Source organism: Oncorhynchus nerka, linkage group LG5 (genome assembly GCF_034236695.1).
Source record: "Oncorhynchus nerka isolate Pitt River linkage group LG5, Oner_Uvic_2.0, whole genome shotgun sequence".
Lineage (NCBI taxonomy): Eukaryota > Metazoa > Chordata > Actinopteri > Salmoniformes > Salmonidae > Oncorhynchus > Oncorhynchus nerka.
Genome location: NC_088400.1, coordinates 65,734,749 through 65,760,598, shown reverse-complemented (window position 1 = coordinate 65,760,598; position 25,850 = coordinate 65,734,749). Strand labels below are relative to the sequence as shown.

Sequence of the window (25,850 nt, the reverse complement as noted above, 5' to 3'; positions counted from 1 at the left end):
CAGCAACAGGTCCAAAGTCTTCCCCTACTCCAACTGTCTGAATACTGTTTGAATAGTATATACTGTATAATGAAATTAACTGGAACCAACTGATCCAAGCCGTATAATCCAGGTTTATGAATGAGACACTCCTGTATGGCAGGTAGTCATAAATAATAAAATAGGCTAGACTACTATCTACTGCCTGCCTATATCAACAAAAAGACTTCGGGAAAACAATTAGCTTGAGGAAAACTACCAAAATGAGACCAATAGATAAACGAAGTGCTTCACTACACCGACAGTTTATAACAGACAGAGGCAAAGACAGACAGTACGCACCCAAACATGAACAGCGTTTCAATCTGTAGATGTGAGGTGGGTTGCAACCAACGTGCTGCGTCGGTCTATGATGCTGCACATGCGCTGAACGGACGCCGCGGAAAACATTGAGGGATTACCAAAGACATGGCGGCCAACATCGAGCAAATTTTTCGCGATTTCGTAGTAAATAAGATAAAAGAAATTGAAGATGAGAGTCAAGATATCATGTAAATATGTTTTTATACAGCCTACATTACTTGCATGAATGGTTTGTTCGGGCAATTTGAGAAATGTATAATTTTCTGTGCTGGCCTACAAGGTTAGCTAGCTTGCGTGTCCGGCAGTACAAAGTGCAAGGCAGGCAGTTGCTGTGGCTACAACGTATTTAGCTAGCTAACTACCTGACTAATAACACGGTAGTCTCCTGGGTTGGTTCTTGCAAAGGTTATTATACTGTGGTTATTGGGTTCAAGCAAACCAGGTAACTAACGTGGCACCCGGTACAGGGCTTGTAAGCACTACGCACCTTCCTAGCTAGCTAATCATGCTAAATGTGGATTGCTAACAAGTCAACGTTAGCAGTTTACCAGGACGCGATCTCTTTGCTAGAACTCCCCCAAAACGTTGGTTTGACAGAGTCACAGTGTGCAAAGGCAATACACATCATTTACACAAACACATTTTAGATTATCCGGATTTTTAATTCAGGTAACTAACTGTTATGTCAAAAGCAATGCCGGGGACTTGGTTATGTCTTTGAGATTTCACGTTACACAATCACGTTCTAATTTGAGGTTAACGCTAAATAACTAACAGTGGCCACCTCACTACACCGACAGTTTATAACAGACAGACAGTACGCACCCAAACATGAACAGCGTTTTCACTAACAGTAGCCACCTCGCAGGGTGGGTATAATTTGTGGAACGTTGTAACAGGAATCTGTTCCAAAAACGTCGTAAAGTACAAGGTTGCCAACAAACAACTCATACAAAGTAGAACGATCAATTCACCTAGCTAACTAGCTGCCGAATAGGCATCGACCCACCACGTAGCTTATTCTTAATGTTTGTCCATAGGCTAACAGAGTGAAGACAGACATTTTTCGGAATAAACGTGTTGAGTGACACACTTTATGAAATAGCCCACTCCCTACCCAGTATCTTATTCTGCCGCTAAACAACTTTGTATGCGTTGTTGTTGGCAAACTTGTTATTTACGAAGTTTCTAGAACAGATTCCCGTTAGAACGTTCCACAAATTATACCCACCCCTCCCTCGCATGTCAAATCACATTTTATTTTTATTTGTCACATGCACCGAATACAACATGTTTCACCTTACAGTGAAATGCTTACTTACAAGCCCTGTCAGTTATAATGTAGACTACGTTAATTATTCAAGCTCATGCACACTTATAGATATTGTCCATTCGTTGTGTCCAGTTGTTAAAAACCAAGACCCCTGCTGATAAGAAAGTGAGTGAACCTACTGTAAGTTCATGTACAGGTGTCATTTCATACCTGCATTCTCTCTAAGTCTGACAGATGAAGGCCATCCCAATGGTAAAACTGCAGAAGGAGCAGATGGGATCAACAACACACAAGGTCAGTAACACAAGGGCTGTATCTCAATAGTCTAAAGTGATATTCTCTCACCTCCTTTCCTTTATTTGCACAGATACTACAGTTTTGATCAGTTGAAAGCATCTATTTCAAATGAAATTGTAATGTACGGTATTATTTATGCAGATAAAGATGGCGTAGCCAATAAGGAAGAGGGTGCTGTCCCACAAAAGAAACACAAGAAGCACAAGAAGCACAAGAAACACAAAAGCAAAAAGAAGAAACGTAAGGAAGAGAAAGAGAGCGGCTCAGAATCAGCAGCAGACTCTGATGGAGACAAGGCAAAGACTGGTAAGTAGTCTCAAGCTACTCCTAAGCATATGCATAACAGCAGTGACCTTTTCAGTTTGATGTTAATAATCAGCAGACTACTTAAAGGTCCATTGTGTAGCTTTGTGCATGACGCAATTCACATTGAAATGTGAATTCTAGATCTGCCATTCTCATTGAACGCAAGTTTGATGGTAGATCTGTTTGTCATTTTATGTTTTTGGTTATTGAAAATATATTTCACAGCAGTTTAGCTAGATGGTACAGTGATTCTCTACACACAATTTGAGCTTTTTGTCACAAACAGAATTTTTGGCAACCAGGTAATGTCAATTTCTACATATTGCACCATTGAATCAAATGTCATGATGATTAATTTCAATTTCTAAAATATTGTCATTAATTCCACAGGGGAAGAGGATGACGGGAGATCCAAGCGGCATAAACGACATTCTGGGAAGAAGAAGAAAAAAAAGCAGAAGAAAGATGGTGACAAGTCCAACAGCTCATCTGGGTCGGAGTCCGAGTCGAAGCCTCAGCCTGGGAACAAGGAGAGCAAACCTCAGGATCTGCCTGATATCATCCCTAAACTAGAGGAGAAGTGTCCGGAAAAGTCCTCCTCCAGATGCTCACGGTCTCGTTCAGGCAAGCGCAGGTCCAGATCCAGGGACAGGAGAGGGAGATCCAGATCGAGGTCCGGTAGAAGACGTGGCGGACACACACGTTCCAGATCACGGCACCGGAGGTCCGGGTCACATTCTCGAAGGTCTGGGTCTGCCAGGAGAGGCAGGAGAACCCGGTCAAGGTCCCTCGTGATCTTGAAGAAAGACAGACGGTCTAGATCGAGATCCAGAAGGCGATCAAAATCTAAGACGAGATCTCAGTCGAGACACCGAGAGATGATTTCAGGATCTCCCTCTCCGTCCAGAAACGACAAATCCAAATCCAGGTCTGCCTCAAGAGACAGCCAGTCAGCCGAGAAGGATCCCTCTGCGGCCCTGGCTGAAGATGAGTCTCCAGTGAAAGACGAAAGCGTAATGGTTCCTATCGATCCGCCAGCCCTAGCTTCCGAAAGCAGCATTGAAGGTGTTGTCAATATGGCCGCCCCCACTGGAGGAGGGTGGAAGCCAATACCCTTTTTAGGGGACAGCAGTAAGGGAGAGCCAGCCGTTTCCTCCCAGCCCTCAGAATGTCTGACGTCTCCACAGAAGTGCCCTATTCCTCCCGAGGTGCCTTCAGGTGAGCAGCATGAGGCCTCCACTGACCACCAGTCAACGTCAGCATCTGATCTGAACCTCAACAGCCAGCCAATTGGTGAGCCAGGGGAATCGGATGGACTTGTTACTTCAGACACCTTTGATGGCTCTGTAGATTCCTTACCCCCCAAAACGGATGCTGATGGAGGGGACAAGGTGACACCTCAGGGTGAAGAGCTGCCTGCCTCACCTCAACCTATACCACAGCCAACATCTGGAGAGGCAGAGACGACAGAGAAGGAAGGAGAATCTTCAAAGTCCAGGTCTCCTTCAAAGAGGAAAAAGTCAAGGTCAAAGTCTCCTGATCAGAAGAAACGGTCTGATGCAAAGTCCTCCAAGAAGAGGAGGTCCAGATCCAAGTCTCCAGGGAGGAAAAGGAAATCAAGGTCTTCATCGCCAAGCCGCAAGAGGAAGTCCAGGACTCCGTCTCGGAGGAAGAGGTCTTGCTCAAAGTCCGGGACGAGAAAGAAGAAATCACGGTCCAAATCCAGAACACGGAACAAGCGCTCAAAGTCTAGGTCTCCGAAAAGGAAACGGTCCAAGTCACGGTCTCCTGCTCGGAGGTCAAAGAGATCGAGGTCACGCTCTGGTTCCCGGCGGAGGGGTAGGGGTGCATTCGGCAGCCACCAGCTGAGCCAGAGGGACCGCTGGAAGCGTGAGCCAAGCCACTCCCCAGTCCTCATCCTCCGCAAGAAGAGGTCTCCGGCACGCACCAACCGCGACTCCAGCAAAAGCCCGCCACGACTCACAGAGCTGGGTAAGCATGTCACAATTTTTTTTGAATGATCAATGTATTTGAATTGAATAACTTTATTTTCCCCAATGGTAACTTGACAAAAACACCGGTGTACAGTAAGTCTCAATGCAAGTTTGTGATGTGTTACTCATCCCTCCTCACAGATAAAGACCAGTTACTGGAGATTGCTAAGGCTAATGCAGCCGCCATGTGTGCCAAGGCCGGGATACCCATCCCAGAGAGCCTGCGACCCAAAGCTGTCCTCCAGCTGCCTTTACCCAGCCCCAACAACCCCATGTCCTTCTCCATGCCCATGAATATGAACATGCCCATGAACATGTCTATGAACATGCCTATGAGCATGACCATGAATGCAGCTATGGCTAGCATGACAGCTGCCACAATGACTGCTGCCCTGGCCAGTATGGGATCTATGGCCTCCATGCACCAGATGGCTCCGCTCCCCAGCATCACCAACAAGCCCCCGCCAGGTCCCCCCCAGCCCAACATGGCCACCATCGAGGATGTGAAGAGGAAGGTGGCCAAGCAGGCAAACAGCATCAGCATCAAGGAGTTCACTGACGTAAGTGCTCTTCAATGTCATGATGATGACAATCATGTAATAATATGCTTTGGAGAACATTTACTAAGCATTTGTCCTGGTGCAAAATGTAGTCCTGCACCTTTTTCATAATAAAACACAGATCTTAGACATGAAATTGTATGTGGAAATGGAAACACTGACCCTCTAGCTGTGTCCTGTGTGTTTCTGTAGAAGTGTAAGAAGATTGTGGAGAAGGGAGGGGAGCTGGCCCTCGCTGAACCCCGTATATCTGACGACGAGGACGACGGCAAACCGTTTGGACGAGCCGCCCTGAGGGAGGTCAAGGGCATCTCCTTCAGCCTCAATGTAAGAACATGGAACACACACACACACAGCATCATGTCTCTCATTAATATACAGTACATTCTGAGCTTAAAACATTTCCTTATTAATAAAAAATGTATCGGCAGTTTGAACTGATATGTAATTTTCAGAACATAGTTACTGTTTGAACATAGTTAAAGACTAGTTACTGTTTAGATACTATGTGGGATTGAAGAAATGTGCCTAACTGGGTGAATGGTTGAAGTGAACTGCAGTATGCTGTCTGTTTTGCCCTGGGCTGATGTTAAGAGATGTTTCTATTGCTGCCTCATAACCAGTATGTTATGTTGTAAAATGTTTTCCTATTGAGCCAACATAAGCGATGGGCAAGGCAGACAGCAAGCCTCCTTGGGCCCAGAACCAAACCAGGTAGATTTATACTCTTTTGCATTTTCCCACAAACTTCCATCCCAAGGAGACCTCAGTCATGTGAGTGAAGTTTGCTGGTTGAAGTGCACTGGAGATAAATCTCCCTGACTGAGACTGGGCCCAATAACTGCTATGATAACCAGCCATTCCTCTTCAACCATTCCCCTTGTTGAAACACACCTCCTTTGTCTTTTTATATTTTTTTTCTCCCATTTTTTTAACAGTAATCCCCCCCCCTCCCCCCGCCCCTCCTACTCCTGTGCTGCCCCTCCTCCTCTCTCAGAACGCATCCGTGCGTCCGTCGCCGGCGTTGGCGGTTCGGAGCGAGGCGGCGTTTGCCAAGGAGTTCCCCGTGTCGTCGGGCTCCCAGCACAGGAAGAAGGAGGGCGACGGGGGAGGGGCTTACGGAGAGTGGGTGACCGTCGACAAGAAGGCGGAAAAGGCCAAGGTGGCGGTGACCAAGGCATTGGCAACGGCTGCTAAGGAAACTTCGCCTGGGGATGCGCCTTTGTCTGCGGTGTCTGTGGCAACGGAGGAGCCGGCGGTCGTCAAGGAGAGTGATAGTGTGTTCCCGGAGCCGCCGCTACAGGTGGGATACGGAGGGGAGGGGGTGCAGGGGGTAAGGTGACACTCAGAGAGATGAAGGGGAGAGGGGTTTTAAGGGAGTTGTCGTGAAAGAGGGGGGAGGGAGAGAATGTGAGTTGAGATATTATGCATTTCGAAGTCATACGCGTTAAAAATATGATTTATTTGGGGATTTTAGTTTCAACCCAGTGTTTTACCACATTTAGTGGTTTGGATCAGTGGTTTCTGAAATGGTAGGTCACTGCTGATTTCTATTGGGACGTAGTTTGAGACCAGGTTCTATGGTTACACACAGTAGCTAGAAACATTGGTGTGGTTGATTTGAAGGTAGAAAAGTCCAAAAGCCTTAGGTGGGTTGTCGTGCCCAGCAGGAGAAAAATATTTGGGAACCACTGGTTTAGATGGTATGGTGAGTTTAGTTAGAATGCCATACCTGTGCTCCTCATCTGGCCCTATAGCAGCATTGACTGGGTTTAGCTGGAATAGCTGTTTCTGAGGGCGGCATGTAAATACTGACCCTCCTCCCCACCAATTCCAAATTGAATGTACAATCAAGGGCATTATTTGACCTCTCAAATCTCAGAGCAATACCATTTAATAATCTGACTCCCAGGCGATGACAAGTGGTTTAGAATTGAGTTATCGATCCATCATCAATCGTCAGATGGGCAGACCAATGAGAAATCAGGTGACGTCATCCGTGACCTTGCTGTTAATTTGTGCTTATTTTGTATTTGATGCAACTGTTATTAAACAAAGCTGGCTGAAATTCCACAGGTTGCGTTTTATTTTTGGGGGGTGTACAACTGTACTAATACTGACGACTCTATATAAAAAAAAATACAAATACTGACGACTACGTAGATGTAAGTAGTTTCATATAACAACTGATCTAGGTCTCATGGAATAAGTCTAGATTTCCTTCTTGTATGGTGAATGGATTTTCCTTATTTGTTTTATCGGCTGTTCACTGGTGTGTGTGTGTGTGTGTGTGTACTATTGTGTTTTTGTGTGAATGACTGGGGTGTGTGTGTGGCGCTGACTCCTGTGTCTCCCCCTGTAGCCTGTAGACATCACCCAGGCAGTCGGTGAGAGGATGAAGGCCCAGAAGCGTCTGGCCGAGAACCCGCACGACGTCAGTGCCATCTGCATGCTCAGCCGTGCTCAGGAACAGGTAAATAACAGGCGTTCGTAGAAGCATAATGTACGCTCTTTCCACCTCCTTTCTCACACACTAAACCTTCCTCTCTGTTAGGTGGATGCATGGGCCCAGTCCAACACCATCCCTGGTCTGTTTACAGGTTCTACTGGAGCAACGGTGCTCAGCTCAGAGGAGCTGTCCAACAGCGGACCACAGGCCTGGATTAAAAAGGTACCGTCCACTGTCTTACCTGCTCCCCACCCCAAACATACCACCCCACTACCCTACAGGTGTCTGCATCGCCCACTGGTGTACCCACTTCACACGCCTTCCTCAGCCTGCTCCCTAATCACCACCCAGCCCTAGTCAAATAACTAAATGGCTGTACGCATAGAGCCAGAGACATATACTGCATAAAGTTTGACAAATGTTCTGTTGATGTAGAACAAACTGGGTTAGAATGGAGTAGTTCCACTGTTACTCAGTGGAATCCAGGTCAGTTGTAAGGGCCCCGAAACGTGGGGTTCACTGCTACTATGGCAACCCTTGTTAGCGCTAACGCACATAGTTTACTGGTGTGTGTGTGAGTGAGCATCTGTCTGTATTGTGTGTTTCTGTCTGCGTCAGAAAAAGATGCTCTGGCGGTAAAGGAAGCCTCTTGCTTATGTTGCCTGATATTTGCACTGCAGTTTGTAACAGTGGTAACATATGAACCCAGACTTGAATCTTTAATCTGACATACAGAGATGAACAAACATCTCCCTGCACTTCAATCACCCCCCACCCCTCCCCCGCAACACACACACACACATTCTGACTAATTACATTTCTTGTGAAGTGGGTACACCATGTTAAGGGTAGCAATGCAGATTCCTTACGTGTGACATTCTTACCAAAGCAGGTGCAAATGCAGTACTGACACCCGTCTACTAGTGGTGCTCTGGTCTGACACCCATCTACTAGTGGTGCTCTGGTCTGACACCCATCTACTAGTGGTGCTCTGGTCTGTGCACTAAATAGAGTCCCCCTCGGAGTCGGAAAAGGGACTAGGAGAATGAGGGAGGGAGGGGAGGAAGAGGAGAGCTGGAAGTAAGTCTGCAGACCCAAGAACCCCCCCTTGTCCTCTAGCACCCCAGGGCAAGGCAGAGATTATGGGTCCGTCTCAGTAGTCTAAAGATGCTTCCTCGTCTCTTTCCTTGGATTCACACTGATGTCAGAACAGGGGAAAGGGAAAAGCACTATTCTTTCACCTATCCTGCCTTTTCAGATCAGGTCAGATGTTATTGGAGACGTTAGGTGAGGAAGTGACTTTAGACTATTCAGATGCACCCTAAGACCGGTTACTATAGTCTCTACCGTCACGCTGTCTCCCTAATGCAGTGTCTCCCTATCACTCCCCCACACCCAGTCACACAGAATGTCATCAGGCCCGGAAATAACCATAGTCGTTTGTTCTCTGTCTGTGGACCCCGTCTGAACCCTCCTACCCTGTAGTGTTTCTATAGTGGGCTGTTTGAAGCCAGTGGGTGTAACTACCCCAAGTCTCCCTGAGCTCTGCAAACACACAGAGACAGGGGGCGCTACTGTTTTAAACGACACATCCTGAGGAATCTCTCTCTCAGGATAGGTTACACATTGTCACATCATTTAGCTATAGAGAGAGTGATGGATCTGCTGAGTTCATTCTTCATTTAATATGACACATCCTTCACATGCAGATGCTATGGGCAGATGCCATGGACATATGCTGTGGACATGTTCAGAGACATGATATAGGGATGAGAGTGCATTGATCATACTAATGTTAGTGACATGCATTTTGCTAGCATTACAGCTGCTGACATTGATTTACAGCACACTAGCATTACAGCAGCTGACTTTGATTTACAGCACACTAGCATTACAGCAGCTGACATTGATTTACAGCACGCTAGCATTACAGCAGCTGAGACATTGATTGACAGCACGCTAGCATTACAGCAGCTGACATTGATTTATGCATTACAGCAGCTGACATTGATTTTAGCATTACAGCAGCTGACATTGATTTACAGCACGCTAGCATTACAGCAGCTGACATTGATTTACAGCACGCTAGCATTACAGCAGCTGACATTGATTTACAGCACGCTAGCATTACAGCAGCTGACATTGATTTACAGCACGCTAGCATTACAGCAGCTGACATTGATTTACAGCACGCTAGCATTACAGCAGCTGACATTGATTTACAGCACGCTAGCATTACAGCAGCTGACATTGATTTACAGCACGCTAGCATTACAGCAGCTGACATTGATTTCTAGCATTACAGCTAGCATGCTGACATTGGCATTTGATTTACAGCACGCAGCATTACAGCAGCTGACATTGATTTACAGCACGCTAGCATTACAGCAGCTGACATTGATTTACAGCACGCTAGCATTACAGCAGCTGACATTGATTTACAGCACGCTAGCATTACAGCAGCTGACATTGATTTACAGCATTACAGCAGCTGACATTGATTTACAGCACACTAGCATTACAGCAGCTGACATTGATTTACAGCACGCTAGCATTACAGCAGCTAACATTGATTTACAGCACGCTAGCATTACAGCAGCTGACATTGATTTACAGCATGCTAGCATTACAGCAGCTGGACTGTGATGTTTGTGTGGTTTTTGGGTGCCCCTAGCAACCAGTCCTGGTGCATTCTGTTTCCCAGTAGATGAACAGAGTCTAGTTTTAGACCAGTCAGTGGTCTCCAACCCTAGTCCAGGCTGAGAGTATAGAGTCGTATAGGTTAGGGCTATAACAAAAACCTGCACACTAGCTCCAGGATCTCAATTGGAGACCAGTGCCTGAGGGAGAACTCTGTTCTGAGGGACATAGGCTATTTACAGGTGTCCATGGACATGCCTGTGCTCTTTCCCTTGCCCTGGGGGAGGCTGCGGTCAGAAGTTGCTCCTAGTCACAGATCTGGGATCAGCTTCCCTTCCGCAAATCCTAACTCCAAGCTGACCTAGGTGTCTAGGGGCAACTTCCTCCCCGTCCTTGGGGCAGCCTGAGGAAGGGGGTCGATAAGAGGGGTCTGGATTGGAGCAGAGGGAGAGAGGTGTGGGTTCACAGGGGTGACCTGTGAACTTTCACCTCTCTGTGTATTGGACACTTGTTTCAGGGTCAGTCCTTGTAGCTGTCCTTGTTGCCATGGCCACAGTCAGGCCCCCCTCTCATTTCCTGTTTGATGCTGGGCCGGTGATGAGGGGCTAGGTACGTACACCACACAGCGCCTTACTATACATCTTGTGTAACCGTGTGTGTGTGAGAGAAGATGTGTGTGAGACAGAAAGAAATGAGGTGTCAAGGCACAGCACCCTCTTATTTACCTACATGTGGTATAATGTGTGAAGAAATAAGTCTCTCGGCTGTGTCTTGAGTTTCACCACAGAATTTATTTCATTTCATCTGTACTCTTATTAATGTGTTTTGAAGTTTCTCTAGAAAGATTCTCTCACGCACGTTTTTCAAAAGCTGCCACCACAGATAGTTATTTTTAGTATTTCACATAGGGGAAGAGATTTACTACAGACAGAGGAACACACACACACATACACACACTCACCGTTAACTGTTATCCAGAGGCATGTGATTTGTCCTGAAGGTAGTCTCTAACTCAAGTCTGACTGTGACAGTGGTGTGACTGGATGAGAGACAGAGTGAGTGGATGAGGTGGTTGAGATGTTTTCAAGGTGGAAACTAATTATCTGCTTTCGCCTCTTCCTCTCCCCTCCCTCTTCACTCTCTCTCTCCCTCTTCTCCTCTTCCTCCTCACTCCATGGTTCTCTTCTGTTATTCTCCTCTCTCCCTCCCTTCTCTCCTGCCGCTCTCTCTCTCTCTCTGTAGGACCAGTTCTTGCGAGCAGCCCCGGTGTCGGGAGGTGTAGGGGAGTTTCTCATGAGAAAGATGGGATGGCGGACAGGGGAGGGGCTAGGGCGACACCGTGAGGGCACCGTCGAGCCAATCATCATCGACTTCAAGACCGACCGCAAAGGTGAAAAGAAGTGACCCATGCTTTCCACCAAAGCGTTATGCACCTCGGTATTATTCCAGAAGGCTATTCCTATTAATGATGCTTAATAATGTGTGTTATTGATGATCCATGATGATGTTATGTGTGTTTGATGATGCTTAATAATGTGTGTTATTGATGATGCTTAATAATGTTATGATGATGCTTAATAATGTGTGTTATTGATGATGCTTAATAATGTGTGTTATTGAATCTGACCGTAGGTCTGGTGGCTGAGGGAGAGAAGACTCAGAAGTCAGGCGGTATGGTTGTGATGAAGGATCTACTGGGTGAGTACAACACACACACAGGATTTTAACTCTCGCTCAATTTACCAATATTGCATTTTTTTAATTTTTTTTTAAGGTGCTATAGAATCAATCAATTAGAATTGAATTGATTTAATGAATGTATTGACCATCTGCCCCCATCAGGTAAGCACCCAGTGTCTGCTCTGATGGAGATGTGTAACAAGAAGAAGTGGATTCCTCCAGAGTTTGTTATGGTGACCCACAGTGGCCCAGACCACCGCAAGAACTTCCTTTTCAAGGTGTGGATACGCGCTATAAGCCTGTGTTTGAATGGGTTTGTTTGTTAGTTTATGGCTGACTTTGTCAGATGGTTTGTGTTATAACCTCTTCCTCTCTCCTTCTCCCCTTTCCTCCTCTCTCTCTGTACCCCAGGTGGTGGTAAATGGTCAAGACTTCCAGCCTGCGTCAGCCAGTCCCAATAAGAAGCATGCCAAAGCCATGGCTGCTACGGTGGCTCTGCAGGCCATGGGAGAGGTGGCAGGGGACACAGGGCTTTATACAGGGCCTGTGTTCACCACTGCTACCACTGGCCCACTGTTCTCCTCCAACGTCTAACACACACAGTGAAACACACTCAGACTGAGATACAGCGCTCGCACACACAGGAGAAAAAATGACTTGAGTCGCAGACCCTTCTGGCTGAAAAGGACATACAGAATTTGAAGTCACCTGCCAGGGAACGATGATTTGTATTGGAATGTCCGTTCTAATCAAGTCTTATTCTATGTTTTGGGCCTACACACCACAAGCATTCAGAAGAGCCGTATCTGCTGCCTAATGGTCAACACTAGGAGATGGTGTTACTCTGTAAGCAAAATAAACTTACTGATATTTTAAAACGGTTCCGTAACTCTGTTTTTTTAATCCTAATTTGAATGTTTTATCTTATGTGTTGAAGCTCAAATGATGTTTTCAAGAAGCAGTTCATAGTGTTAATGCATTTGGGAGAATTTGAAAAACCCCACTATTCTCCTAGTGACCAAATCGTCAATATCAAATGTTACCCATTTGGAACATTCATTTTCAAAGTGATTCACACTTGATAGTTCTGTCTCATTTTGGACAGATTCATTTACTACTGTCTAGGTTGAGCGATCAGTCCGCTTTTGTTGGTAGCGTTATTTACAATGTCTGTATAAAAACAAATGTAACGTGTTAGCTGAAAGCGATGTGGGTAACCGTAGGAGTTATGGTCTGGAATACCAAAATAAAAATGTTTTTAATCTGATTAATTAAATGATACAATCCTTTGACTGTGTGCGTAAAGTACATTTTCTCATTTTGTTGTTTATACAGACGAGAACGTGTCTTTTCCAATGTTTATTTGCCATGCGCTCACAACACACGTTTATTGTACTTCCAATACTGTGTTTTCAGTATTTGAAGACGGTCTGCCTGCCCTCGTCATCATTCCAGCACTTGTAGCAATAAACATTTCCTGGTGCAGGGAGAGATATTAATACTATATATGGACAGAGCATAGACGGGTTCATCTGAGGCCTTGAGTCCAATCCCACATTCCAATACACAACCTCCAAAGCATTCAGCGGACGTAGCAGTGCAGACATCATCAAACGATCTGACTTCTCACTGGCAGCTCAGATGAGTGGTTGATCCAGCATCGCAGAGGACAAATGCATGGAGGCTGTAGCTCTAATGTGGCTAAGATAATGTAGCATTTTCAGACTATTCACATATACCTTGTTCTAAAATGGATTCATTTGTTTTTCTTCCCCTTATCAATCGACACACAATACCCCATAATGACAAAGCAAAAAGCTTGGCATACCTGTATTTGGGGAGTTTCTCCCATTCTTCTCTGCAGATCCTCTCAAGCTCTTGTCAGGTTGGATGGGGAGCGTTGCTGCACAGCTATTTTCAGGTCTCAACAGAGATGTTCGATCGGGTTCAAGTCCGGGCTCTGGCTGGGCCACTGAAGGACATTCAGAGACTTGTCCCGAAGCCACGTCTGCGATGTCTTGTTGGAAGGTGAACATTGGCCCTAGTTTGAGGTCCTGAGCGCTCTGGAGCAGGTTTTCATCAAGGATCTCTCTGTACTTTGCACCGTTCATCTTTCCCTCGATCCTGACTAGTCTCCCAGTCCCTGCCGCTGAAAAACATCCCCACAGCATGATGCTGCCACTACCATGCTTCACTGTACAGATGGTTCCAGGTTTCCTCCGGACGTGACACTTGGCATTCAGGCCAAATAGTTCAATCTTGGAATCTTGTTTCTCATGGTCTGAGATTCCTTTAGGTGTCTTTGGCAAACTCTAAGCGAGCTGTCAGGTGCCTTTTACTGAGGAGTGGCTTCGGTCTGGCCACTAACATAAAGGCCTGATTGGTGGAATGCTGCAGAGATGGTTGTACTTCCTGGTGGTTCTCCCATCTCCACAGAGGAACTCTGGAGCTCTGTCAGAGTGACCATCGGGTTCTTGGTCACCTCCCTGACCAAGGCCGTCCTCCCCCGATTGCTCAGTTTGGTCATGAGGTCAGCTCTAGGAAGAGTCTTAGTGGTTCCAAACTTCTTCCGTTTAAGAATGATGGAGGCCACTGTGTTCTTGGGGACCTTCAATGCTGCAGACATTTGTTGGTACCCTTCCCCAGAAATGTGCCTCGACACAATCCGTTTTCAGAGCTCTACAAACAATTCCTTCGACCTCATGGCTTGGTTTTTGCTCTGACATGCACTGTCAACTGTGGGATCTTATAGACAGGTGTTTGCCTTTCCAAATCATGTCCAATCAATTTAATTTAGCACAGATGGACTCCAATCAAGTTGTAGAAACATCTTAAGGATGATCAATGGAAACAGGATGCACCCGAGCTCAATTTCGAGTCTCATCGCGAAGGGTCTGAATACTTATGTAAATAAGCTATTTCTGTTTTTTTTATACATTTGCAAAAATGTCTAAAAACATGTTTTCAATTTGTCATAATGGGGTTTTGTGTGTAGATTAATGAAAGAAAAAAAGAATGTAATATATTTTAGAATAAGTGTAAGGTCTTAACGTAACACAATGTGGAAAAAGCAAAGGGGTCTGAATACTTTACGAATGCACTGTATACACTTTAAAAAGTTACTAGTCCTGAATGAATGATCATTTGATGTAATTGATTGGCCGGCCGGGAGTCACCTGATAGACCCAGATCGTAATCAGTCTGCACTAATATTGGCTCAGATGATGTCACTGTAATGATGTAATGAAACGTTACCGGTATGTCCCAGCAATAATGAAAACAATAAGCATTGGGGAGAAAATAGCTTTCAAACGTTGCAACACCTGTACAGTACCTTGCATATCCTCCTTATCTAGGGTCACCAAAGTGAAGAATGTTATTGGGTTCTCACTGTCACCGCTAGTCCCACTGAAGTCTGAGCTACTGGTGACATTCTCTGTTCCTGTGTTACAAAAGGGAAAAACACTGAAAAATCTATGTTACTAGCTCTCGCATTCAAAAACAAGGAGCACAAATTAAAGAACAAACTCAATGTCAATCAGTGTGTGAAGGTCTACCTGTTAAGTTATAGAGGTCAGTGTGTGTAGGCCTACCTGTTTAGTTATATAGGTCAGTGTGTGTAGGCCTACCTGTTAATTATATAGGTCAGTGTGTGAAGGCCTACCTGTTAATTATATAGGTCAGTATGTGTAGGCCTACCTGTTAATTATATAGGTCAGTGTGTGTAGGCCTACCTGTTTAGTTATATAGGTCAGTGTGTGTAGGCCTACCTGTAAAATTATATAGGTCAGTGTGTGTAGGCCTACCTGTTTAGTTATATAGGTCAGTGTGTGTAGGCCTACCTGTTAAGTTATATAGGTCAGTGTGTGTAGGCCTACCTGTTAAGTTATATAGGTCAGTGTGTGTAGGCCTACCTGTTAAGTTATATAGGTCAGTGTGTAGGCCTACCTGTTAAGTTATATAGGTCAGTGTGTGTAGGCCTACCTGTTAAGTTATATAGGTCAGTGTGTGTAGGCCTACCTGTTAAGTTATATAGGTATAGGCCTCTGTTAAGTTATATAGGTCAGTGTGTAGGCCTACATGTTAAATTATATAAGTCAGTGTATGGATCTAGGATGGTCAGAGACACACCTTCTGGTATCCCACTCTTAGGGTCCTCGAAGCCCCTGGACTTGTAGAAGCAGCGATAGGCTCCCTGGTCTTTGTGCTCCGTCTTGTAGATAAACAAGGACAGGTCACCGTTCTCCAGCAGATTGTTGGGTGGGAGAGAGAGACGGAGGTCTTCTTCCTTAGGTCCCTTGTCGTCTGGGGCAGGGTTAAGGGTCATGATCTCCACATTGTCCTTCAGCCATTGGATGTAGATCTGGCTGGTGGGCTGGGTCTTGGGGATGACAGCGTAGCAGGGCAGAGTGACCGGGCTTCCCTTGAACAGCGTGATAGAGCGTGGAGGGTCGGGCTCTGAGAGAGAGAATGGATGGAGAGTAGTAGAAAAGAGTGAGGGATGAGAGAGGATGTGATAAGCATAAATTAAGATAATCAAACATTCCAAATGGTACACCCAAAATGGCCGCTGGTCGACTCCACCAACCACAGAATGCGGCTCTGAATGGGAAAGCCTGAAAACAGACTTCCCTGAACCTTGAGCCAGACCGTAGAGATGGTCTTGCGGCCCAGCCAGATACACTCGTACATCTCCTCATCGCTCAGCACTGTCTCCTGGATGGTCATAGAGAAGTCTCCATCTCTCATCCTCTCTGCTGGGGGGAATTCCACCCGGGAAGAGAACCCCAACGTCGTTTTGACCTCCACCCGCTTGGCCCCCGTCGTCCCATCTGGCCTCACCAAGGATGTTCCCAACCTCCATAGAGGCCACCTCCTGCCCCATGGCCTCCCAGCGGACCTCCCCCTCATCCTCCTGGCCCAGGTAGGAGGAAAAGTTACAGGGCAGGGTGACATTGTCTCTGTACCCCACCTTCAGCTCATACACAGGGGAGAAGGTAGGCACAGACACTGGGGGGGGGTGGACAGATGGAGAACACAGCTTTTGAGAGAGGGATGAAGGATGGGAAAAAGTTTGAGGGAGAGAGAGGAGAGAGGGATGAATAGATGATTCCAATACCTTTGTATGATAATGACAGAATGAGCAGAGGTATAGCAGAGATCTCTAGTTTTAAACAAATAATGACACAAGCTTTTGGAAAATAGAGAATGCTTATTGATGAGTTTCACATGATTGAGAGAGTAGTAGCCTAGGTCTCAAGAAACTCACCAGCTTGGACTGATGTCAAAATCACCAAGAAGCCTAAAAAAAATCATCTTGCAAGATGTCTATCCCTTGATCACCTATAATATTTTTTTTACAAAAATTACATTTATTTGTATTTTTATAGAATACATCTGGAGAGAAACAATTAAGTTATTACAAGAGTATTAGGTCTTGTAAAAAGTGTTTAAAATATATTGGAAATGTAGCCTAAATCCCACTCATAGCCAATCAATAAATCGATACGATAATCCGTTCAGGGTCGGGTGGATGTCGCTGATCTCACGAGCCTAAAAAGAAAAAATCTGCTTGATCGTCTCGATTATTAACTTTGGCAACAGAACAAGTCACCGTGAAGGGTGCTCTTACAGAATAACTGGTTATCTTGGCAAGATAAACAACGAACCGTCAGAAATGGATCTGCACACGGGTTAGACTTCAGCCATTGGCAAGAGGATGTCCTCTTTTTTTAACCGTGAGAAGCAGATGTCTGTGTCAGGACTCACATTATGAGCTATTATTTAATTTATATTAATCCAACCACCCGATAGAGCCCCATGGTGGAGGTGTCATAATACCCATAAAACCTGGCGGTAAAACAGGAAAATTAATCATTTTTCCACCATTAATTTCTCTCATAGGGGATTTTAGAAAAACTTAAAATGAGGGCTGTGTTTTGTGTAGGCTTACCCTGGCTTGACATAAAATATGCACACAAACGGTTTAGACTGGGAAGCATACAGTAAGCTTAACACTAAAAATGAAACATGGATTATTATAACATAAATTGATAGTATCCAGTCCAGTGTTTGGTCATAAACCCCCTCAATCAATCCTGTTAATTTGGACATCTGGGTGCGTAAAGGTACCCCAATTTGCACCATTTCACTTTTACACCTATTTCACATGAGTGTAGTTCATCTATAGCTATGCTCCTATTTACTCATTAAGATGCAGCTATGCAGATCAGTGGGCTCAAACGTTTGCAAAACATTCTTATAGCAACATACTATGTACACTGAACAAAAATATAAAGGCAACATCTAAAGTGTTGGTCCCATGTTTCATAGACTGAAATAAAAGATCCCAGAAATGTTCCATATGCACAAAAAGCTTATTTCCCTCATATTGTGCACACATTTGTTTACATCCCTGTTGGTGAGAATTTCTTCATGATCATTACACAGGTGCACCTTGTACTGGGGACAATAAAAGGCCACTATAAAATGTGCAGTTTTGTTTCACCACACAATGCCACATATGTCTTAAGTTTTGAGGGAGCATGCAATTGGCATGCTGACTCCAGTAATGTCCACCAGAGCGGTTTGCTGATTTCAAAGTTGTGAACACTGTGCCCCATGGTGGCAGTGGGGTTATGGTATGGGCAGGCAGGCACGAACAACGAACACAATTGCATTTTATCGATGACAATTTGAATGCAGAGATACCGTGGCAAGATCCTGAGGCCCATTGTCTTGCCATTCATCCGCCGCCATTACCTCATGTCTCAGCATGATAATGCACAGCCCCATGTCCACCTGTCCACAATTCCTGGAAGCTGAAAAGGTCCCAGTTCTTCCATGACATGCACTCACCAGACATGTCACTCTTTGAGCATATGCTCTGGATCGACGTGTACGACAGCGTGTTCCAGTTCCCACCAATATGCAGAAACTTCGCACAGCCTCTGAAGAGGAGTGGGACAACATTCCACAGGGCACAATCAACAGCCTGATCAACTCTATGCAAAGATGTGTCGCACTTCATGAGGTAAATGGTGGTCACAGATACTGACTGGTTTCTGATCCACGCCCTACCTCTAAGGGATCTGTGACCAACAGACCCAGATATTCCCAGTCATGTGAAATCCATAGATTAGGGCCTAATGAATTTATTTCAACTGACCGATTTCCTTAGATCAACTGTAACTCAGTAAAATCTTTGAAATAGTTGCATTCATATTTTTGTTCAGTATAGAAGACATGCTCTTGCCTGACACGTAGAAGGGAATCAGGTCAGCTCTATACAATCCATTTCTATCTGCAGCTTTCAGAACGTTGTGTTCTCCTGGATGCAGCCCAGGTCGGCTTCCCATTAACGGAACATGAAACTCTAGCTGGAGGAGAGTCAGTGCAGTGGTTCTGCTGCCAAGACACCACACTGTGACTGACTATTCTCCTCATGAGCAAATCAGGGAAAAAAAAAGAAGGAAATCAAAACCTTTCAAGGTTTAGACTTCGACGTTAAGTTTATAACAGTCATGGGGGGAAAAAAATAAGTCAAGCAGAAAAATCATGTGACAAATTAATTTAATCCAATAAAATGTCACCAGTACAGAGATATAACGTCATTAATATAAAACAATTATGTTGAAATAGAAGCTCTTAAAACAGGAATAAAAATAATGGTTCAAAACAAAAACATCCTAGGGCAGGGTCTAAAATCATCAACAAGTCTTTAGCCAAATCCAACTCATTATGGCAAATCCAGGAATTTTACATGTACAAAAACTTCATTTCCCATATGTCATTGGGTTGTAGTCCAGGGGACAGGGAGTTAGTAAAACTACAATTGCCAGCATACCAGGAGTTTGTGGACAGGCTATTCAGACAGATATGGACAGTAAGTATACGGCAGTGTAGGAATGGTACAGTCCACTAAAGGCATCTAGGTTGTGTCCCAAATAGCACCCGATTTCCAATATAGTGCTCTACTTTATTGGGCTCCGGTCAAAAGCATTTCACTATAAAGAGAAAAGGGTGCAATTTGGGACGTAGCCTAGCAGTGCTCTCTGGGCATTCTGATAGAGGCAGGGTGAGTTCCTCTCAGGACTTCCATGTGTAGGAGTAGTTGTTCAAATGGAGCTGTCTGAGGGGAGACCTCCCCAAGGTAGAGGGCTCCTGGAGCTGCTGGATGGTGCTGGGATGAAGACCACATCCATCCAGCTCTACAGCCTGCTCAGCCTAGGAGAGGGAGAGAGGCAGGGAGGAAGAGAAGGATATAAACAAACAAGTACAATGGATTTTTTATTGTGATTTAACTTTGAATTGTGGAGATCAAATGATGAGGCTTTATACCAGTCTGTTACAGTGTTGTCATGTGTGTTCGGTACGGTGGTGGGTTCGTGTGTGTGTGACCGACCTATACCCTGGTGGTGGTGTGTGTTGAGGACAGCGGTGGGTTCGTGTGTGTGTGACTGACCTGTTCCCTGGTGGTGGTGTGTGTGTTGAGGACAGCGGTGGGTTCGTGTGTGTGTGACTGACCTATACCCTGGTGGTGGTGTGTGTTGAGGACAGCGGTGGGTTTGTGTGTGTGTGACTGACCTGTTCCCTGGTGGTGGTGTGCGTGTTGAGGACAGCGGTGGGTTCGTGTGTGTAGAGTGCGGTGCTGAAGCCTCCTCTCTGAGCAGGCCGAAGCAGGCTGGTCAGGGCGTGGAGAGAATGAGGCATTATGGGTCCCGTCACCTCTAGACTGCACACATCCTGGTACCCAGCACGCACCTGGGTCTTCACATTCACACTACGCGCCTGACAATTACACACAAGGCAACATGCTTGTAAATTCTGTTAGACACAGCAACGTTTCTTCTGAAACTTTCCATTTCTAGTTTTTGTTATTTCCATTCGAAAATTGAAATGTGGGAGGTAAGGCTCCTTAGACGGTTTCAGTCTGCAGCAGCGTGTGTCTCACCTTGAGTGAGTGTAGCGTAGCTCCTCTGAAGGCTGTAGGGGCCAGGAGGGTGGGGGGCAGGCCTGCCTGTGATCCAGCCCCTGCCACCAGGCTCTTACAGTTGATGAGGAAATTGATGAAAGTGAAGGTGTGCGTTCCCGACACACAGACTACAGACTCAGGTTTGTGGTCTAAACACACCGAGTTGCGCTCTTTGTGTAGTTTGATGGAGATGTTGTCTGGTTTCTTAATCTTATCCTGCACTCCCATCTCCGTCAGCCAGGAAAACCCACCATCGTCGTCTTCCTTGTCACTGGCTTCAGACTGTGTCTCCTCCTCCTCTCCATCTGTCTCCTGGTTGTGTGCGGTTGATCCCTGCTCCTTGCTCTTCCTCCTCTCTTCCAGCAGGGGGAGTGTGAACTCAATACCTACAACCACAGGTATTTGACAGAAAATGTTTTACTATCAAGATTAGAATATCCATATATAAATGTTTAATAACAAACTTCTACATGATATATTGTTGAGTGACTTCCTGTATTTATACCAATGCTAAATGTTTATTCTATTAGATTTACTGTTTACTTCTTACTGTTGTCACATTATTGAGAGGGAACCTGCAGGTCAGCGTTTCGTTGGACTGTAAACACCATGTGTGTATCCTGTGCATATGACATAATAAACTTGAAGGATGTACTGTATCTTGTAGCTCACCCTCAGCCTTCATGGCCTCCCTGAGCCCCCTGGTGGTTGGGGTGAGTAGTGCAGTGATGTTGCTGTTCCCCGCCAGTCCTGAGGCTCTGAAAAGAGCAGTGAACTGGTAGGAACACACATAGAAATATGGACATAGTCTGGCCTTCAATAGACTGTACAGGGAAGACAGGCTCACTGACCTGGGAGAGAGCGGGAGAGAGAGAGAGAGGGGAGAGAGAGGAGTTGAGTTTAAGATCATTTAAAGCTTTTGAAATAATACACACACACACTCCCCTCTGATGCCCACTCACCATTCACTCATGAGGCTCTGTTGAAGTGCCATGTCCTGGGCCCAGGGGACGTTCTTGCCAGTGAAGCTTCTCTCTGCTCCTATCCGGGGGAACAGAGAGAGCCAGGACAGGGACGGGTGCTGCCAGAACTGCAGACACTGCTGGAACCCACATCGTAGCTCAGCAGATGTCCAAGGGTCCTGGAGGAACACAGAGAAGTGAGTATCAGAGTGTGAGAGAGACTGAGTACAATATATTTGTGTTGCTAGTAAAGCTCCTCAGGTACCAGTACTCCTTTGCCTTGGGGTTGCCACTGGTGTGTCTGTGTATAACATTTATAACAGTACCTGTATACTCTGTGGTATAGTGGTGTACTGTCCTCTACAGTGCTGGGTAAGACCCTGGGCCTCCTCTGTAGCTCTGGGCTGTACAGCCCAGGAGAAGGGGAGCAAGGAGGTGAAAAGGAGACGCGTCTTCAGGCTCCAGTCTGCAGGGTACTCCACACACGCAGGGGGTGCTATGGATGTTACTGCACCAGCCTGGGGACTCTGACCCACACAAGATAAAATGTTGACTCACAAAATACCAAAACAACCCCTAACATTAGTCTGTAGCCATGAATAGTTGAATGGGATGGGATAAAAGCCTGCACACCAGCTACTCCACAACCTGTCTATAATGTAGATAGCTATGATTGTAACAGGCTTTTGGTAGCTCTCCAAGAATAGAGTTGGAGACATGTCCATAAGGAGTAAGATAATAGAGAAATTAATAGAACTCACCTTCAGTATGGGTGTTCTCTCCTCCTGGAACAAATCCTCATCTTCAAACAGTGAGTCGTCTTCGGACAGAGAAGTTGGTTTCTGTTGTTAGAGAGAAATGAGGGAAAGATCGGAACAAAAACAGCGGTGTGAAGTCACCATGAGGTGCGATGCTTTGACAGATAAAGCTATTTGTTAACTGTGCACAGTAGTTAGCAGGCTAACACTGCATTTAGCTAACTAACGTTACCTCTGTCACGTGTCAGTTGGCTAGCTACTGTAGTTTGCTGGACAATAATACAAGTCTGCTAGCGTTAGGTACAGTAGCAAGCTAGATTGTACAACAACAATAATAACGTGATAAACTATGTATTAACGTGTGCCACTATCATACCTTGCTAGGCGCGTCTTTGCTTAGTTCTTCTGCCTGGAGAAGTCGTTCACTAAATGGCAGCGTTCTTGTTGTTGACTTCTCTCCCTCCACTCCTGCAGAGCCGCCCAGCTTCACAGAATCCGACGAGTCGGCGTCGTCATCAGTGTAAATAAAGACTTTCTTCTTCGCTGGGCTGCTGAAGGTGTTATCGATGCTAGCAAATGGGTTTCTCCGCTTCACTCCCCCTCCAGAGCGACCCTGGCCGAACAGGGGTCCTGGGGAGAATGGTCGAACAGCGGATATAGAGGCACCCTCACACGGGCTGGAAATCGCGCCTCGGCCGCCAGAACTGACACCCTCGCTGCGGGCTCTCTTCCTCCGCATTCGCAGGATTTCAACTGGTCTTTTGAAACTAGGTGAGTAACCAGCTTGTTGTGACATTTTGTAAGGATAATGTAAAACAATTTTAGTCCGAAAACAACAAGAAGAAAGCCGTTTAAAATAGTTGTGTGCGTCCGATACCCCTCTGTGTTGTTCTTCCTTGAATTTACTTCAATACAAAACAAATTTAGCGCGCGATGTGAGTGGAACGTCAGAGTCCCGCTAAAATATCAGGGGAGGAGTTTCAAGTTACGCCGGCGCGCTTCGAGCCAAACAACAATTCAGATGCGTTGGCGTCATCTTCTGGCTAGAATTATAACTGCAAGATCAATTTTGCCATCGCATAAAGCCACTGATTCTCTAAATCTGCCGGGAAAACAAATCAATATAATTTATGTTTCTTCAGACATTAAAGTTATATCCTATATCTTGTTATGCTTCATTAATTATTACAAAATATATATCCATAAGATATAATGTGTATGTCATTTTCAATACATGTTTTCATTTCTTGATTTTATCATCTGCATTATGTCCGAGCAACAATCAGCGGTCCCCTCGAATCCCTCTCTCCCTCTTGTCAAAGTGATTAATAGTATGTATGTTAATTCCTGTTAGCGATCATTTCTCAGCGTTTATCATTACTGTTGGTGATCAATCACGTTCATAGCTGAACCGAACTCAATTAAACTGTCCGTCAGTGATTCTAACCGTTTTCAAGGATTAGCGAATTTGTCAATCGATTATTTGGGCTGACATTTGGGTGGAAAGACAGTACTTTTGCCGTCTCAAAAGTATCCCAAGGTTAGTAGGAGTAATTGATTGTTGTGGGCCTTGAACTTCAACACACAGACATCAACATATGTTTGTTTCTGTGTTCGGTCCTGCCATGACTAACAGCAAAGCTAACACTTTCCAAGTTATTCCTTGTGATTGAGTATGTCACGCTCATAGGCTGCCAATATCAACGGGGATAAACTAGTTTAATTCGTTCCCCAAGTTCCCGATGGCGGTGGGTGTTCTCCTGTTCCCCTCAACAGTACCTCTGGCTTGTAGGCTACGCCTATTGGAAAAACTACCCTATATCAACACGGATTATAATAAGGCGGGTTTGAGGGTTTAGTGCACCTGTAATTGTATACAGGTCTTTTTCACTGACCTGGACATGTGCGAGCATTGTCAAACAAACCAGGGGTGTAATCATTAGTCTAAACAGTTTCAACACGTTTAGAAAATGTATTTCCGTTGCTTCCGTTTAATAAACGGTTTGCCTCAGAATCGGCTGATTGAATACACCCCTGGTGAAACTTCACACAAAGCAACGGAAAGTATGCGTCCCTGATGATAAAGTTGCGACTACAATTTAATCACCGATCTACACTTCCTCAAAGGAAGATCAATGTGACATGGTAGGCATACGTAGATCAAGTTTGGCCTGTTTCTCATAAGACCACCACAAAGTATGTGGGCCTCATTACGAGACGATATTCACAGCGCTTTCTCATTGAATGTTGATTTATGATAAGGTTCCCCTAACCAAGTTATGAGGAATAGACCTATTTGTCTGTGGATTCTTTGTTACATGTGAAAGTAGATGATTCAGTTGGTTTATATGTAGGCCTACTTGCAGTTGCAACACATGAGTTATGGGTTTTAATCCGTTTGAAACCCGCTTGGAACACATAATAAATACCCAGATGAATTCCTTGGTTTTGGATAAAGAATATCATAGGCTATACTATAGACTGACAGTGAATAGTGGTGTATTATAGCATCATAGACTGTGTTTCTGTGTCTCTCCCACCCCACTGCCCTCTTCTCCTGGAGACTGTGTGGTTTTATGGGCCTTGGCCTGAGTCCTGGAGAAGGATTACAACACAGACCTAACAGCCACACTCTGTGTACCCACTGTCTGTACAGGTTCGCCTTTATTCAGCTATCTGTGTGTCAGTTTGTGTGTGTGTCTGTGGGTTATTTAGCCCTGAGGGAGGGAGAGGGAGAGAGAGAGAGAGAGAGAGAGAGAGAGAGAGAGAGAGAGGAAAAAGGTGCCCATATCAGTGTGTATTTACAGTACATTTCAGAAGTCTTTGTGAGTGTCTGTCTACGCACCCATATCAGTGTGTATTTTAGTGAAGGTTGCGTTTGTCTTTCTGGAAACGTAGAGTGGCAGAGAGGGCAGGCCAGTGCTTGTCTGGTTGCCTGTGTAAATTCTTCCTGGGTCAGGAATAGCATAAGGCTGTGTGTGTGTGCTTAGGAGGGGGGCGAATGTTGGCACAGATTCCAGTGCCAACAAGTCCCTTTCCCTTCAGCCCAATACGAGAGAGGGAAAGGGAGAGATTGAGACAGATTGTGCGAGAGAGATTTAGAGAAAATACAAAAAGACTGGTTTTATTTTCCTTACAACAATATTTATATTCATAAAGTAAAAGAAAATGAGAGAAAAGGTGGCCATATCTTTGTGTATTTACAGCACATTTCATAGTCTTTGAGTGTCTGTCTGCACCCATGTCAGTGTGTATTTTAGTGAAGGTTGCGTTTGTCTTTGGGAGGAAATGATGTGGCAGACATGGGCAGGTCAGTGCTTTCTATTTGACTATTTACAACTTCCTGGGTGAACCATGTGGAATAGCATAAGGCTTGTCTGTTCCTTAGGAGGGGGAGAATGTTGGCACAGATTCCAGTGCCAACAAGTCCCTTTCCCTTCAGCCCAATACAGAGAGGGAAAGGGACAGATTGAGACAGATTGTAAGAGAATAGATTTAGAGAAAATAAAAAAGACTGGTTTTATTTTCTTTACAACAATATAAGCACTGAACTTTATATTCATAAAGTAAAACAAAATGTGAGAAAAGGCATATTTGATGTTGCTGTGACATACC

The 25,850-nt window shown here is 45.2% G+C and overlaps 2 protein-coding genes across 6 annotated transcripts; one reads left to right on the top strand and one right to left on the bottom strand.

The window, feature by feature from the left end:
* The first annotated feature begins 354 nt into the window (after positions 1 to 354).
* LOC115129814 (protein SON-like) lies at positions 355 to 12,830 on the top strand. 5 transcript variants are annotated; one of them, XR_003863690.2, is made up of 14 exons: positions 356 to 530; positions 1,842 to 1,909; positions 2,054 to 2,218; positions 2,609 to 4,210; positions 4,354 to 4,772; positions 4,965 to 5,099; positions 5,770 to 6,075; positions 7,135 to 7,245; positions 7,327 to 7,443; positions 10,379 to 10,470; positions 11,104 to 11,251; positions 11,494 to 11,559; positions 11,704 to 11,819; positions 11,953 to 12,124. XR_003863690.2 is itself a non-coding variant. In XM_029660549.2 (13 exons), exons 1-13 carry the CDS (start codon positions 448 to 450, stop codon positions 12,133 to 12,135), a joined length of 3,519 nt encoding a protein of 1,172 aa, XP_029516409.1. In that variant the 5' UTR covers positions 378 to 447; the 3' UTR covers positions 12,136 to 12,830. The 5 variants fall into 5 exon arrangements, 3 of the variants coding, with proteins under 3 accessions (XP_029516410.1, XP_064875038.1, XP_029516409.1); XM_029660549.2 differs by lacking the exon at positions 10,379 to 10,470 and having other exon boundaries at positions 378 to 530; positions 11,953 to 12,830; XR_010463996.1 differs by lacking the exons at positions 11,494 to 11,559; positions 11,704 to 11,819; positions 11,953 to 12,124 and adding an exon at positions 8,111 to 8,301 and having other exon boundaries at positions 355 to 530; positions 10,379 to 11,190.
* A 6,266-nt stretch (positions 12,831 to 19,096) lies between these two features.
* LOC115129815 (protein downstream neighbor of son homolog) lies at positions 19,097 to 23,161 on the bottom strand. The gene is made up of 8 exons (XM_029660551.1): positions 22,612 to 23,161; positions 22,239 to 22,319; positions 21,804 to 22,004; positions 21,478 to 21,656; positions 21,188 to 21,366; positions 20,495 to 20,901; positions 20,128 to 20,331; positions 19,097 to 19,767 (listed from the first exon to the last, which is right to left on the bottom strand). The coding sequence occupies exons 1-8, from the start codon at positions 23,029 to 23,031 to the stop codon at positions 19,630 to 19,632; spliced, it is 1,809 nt and encodes a 602-aa protein (XP_029516411.1). The 5' UTR covers positions 23,032 to 23,161; the 3' UTR covers positions 19,097 to 19,629.
* Positions 23,162 to 25,850: the final 2,689 nt, after the last annotated feature.

Coding starts and splice junctions, on each gene's coding strand:
- LOC115129814 (XM_029660549.2), top strand. CDS start 448: ATGGCGGCCAACATCGAGCAAATTTTTCGCGATTTCGTAGTAAATAAG. Junction 1,910..2,053: donor TGGGATCAACAACACACAAG/GTCAGTAACACA, acceptor TTATTTATGCAG/ATAAAGATGGCGTAGCCAAT. Junction 11,560..11,703: donor TGTGATGAAGGATCTACTGG/GTGAGTACAACA, acceptor TGCCCCCATCAG/GTAAGCACCCAGTGTCTGCT.
- LOC115129815 (XM_029660551.1), bottom strand. CDS start 23,031: ATGTCACAACAAGCTGGTTACTCACCTAGTTTCAAAAGACCAGTTGAA. Junction 22,005..22,238: donor AGAGAACACCCATACTGAAG/GTGAGTTCTATT, acceptor TGTGTGGGTCAG/AGTCCCCAGGCTGGTGCAGT. Junction 19,768..20,127: donor ACACCACCACCAGGGAACAG/GTCAGTCACACA, acceptor TCCCTCTCCTAG/GCTGAGCAGGCTGTAGAGCT.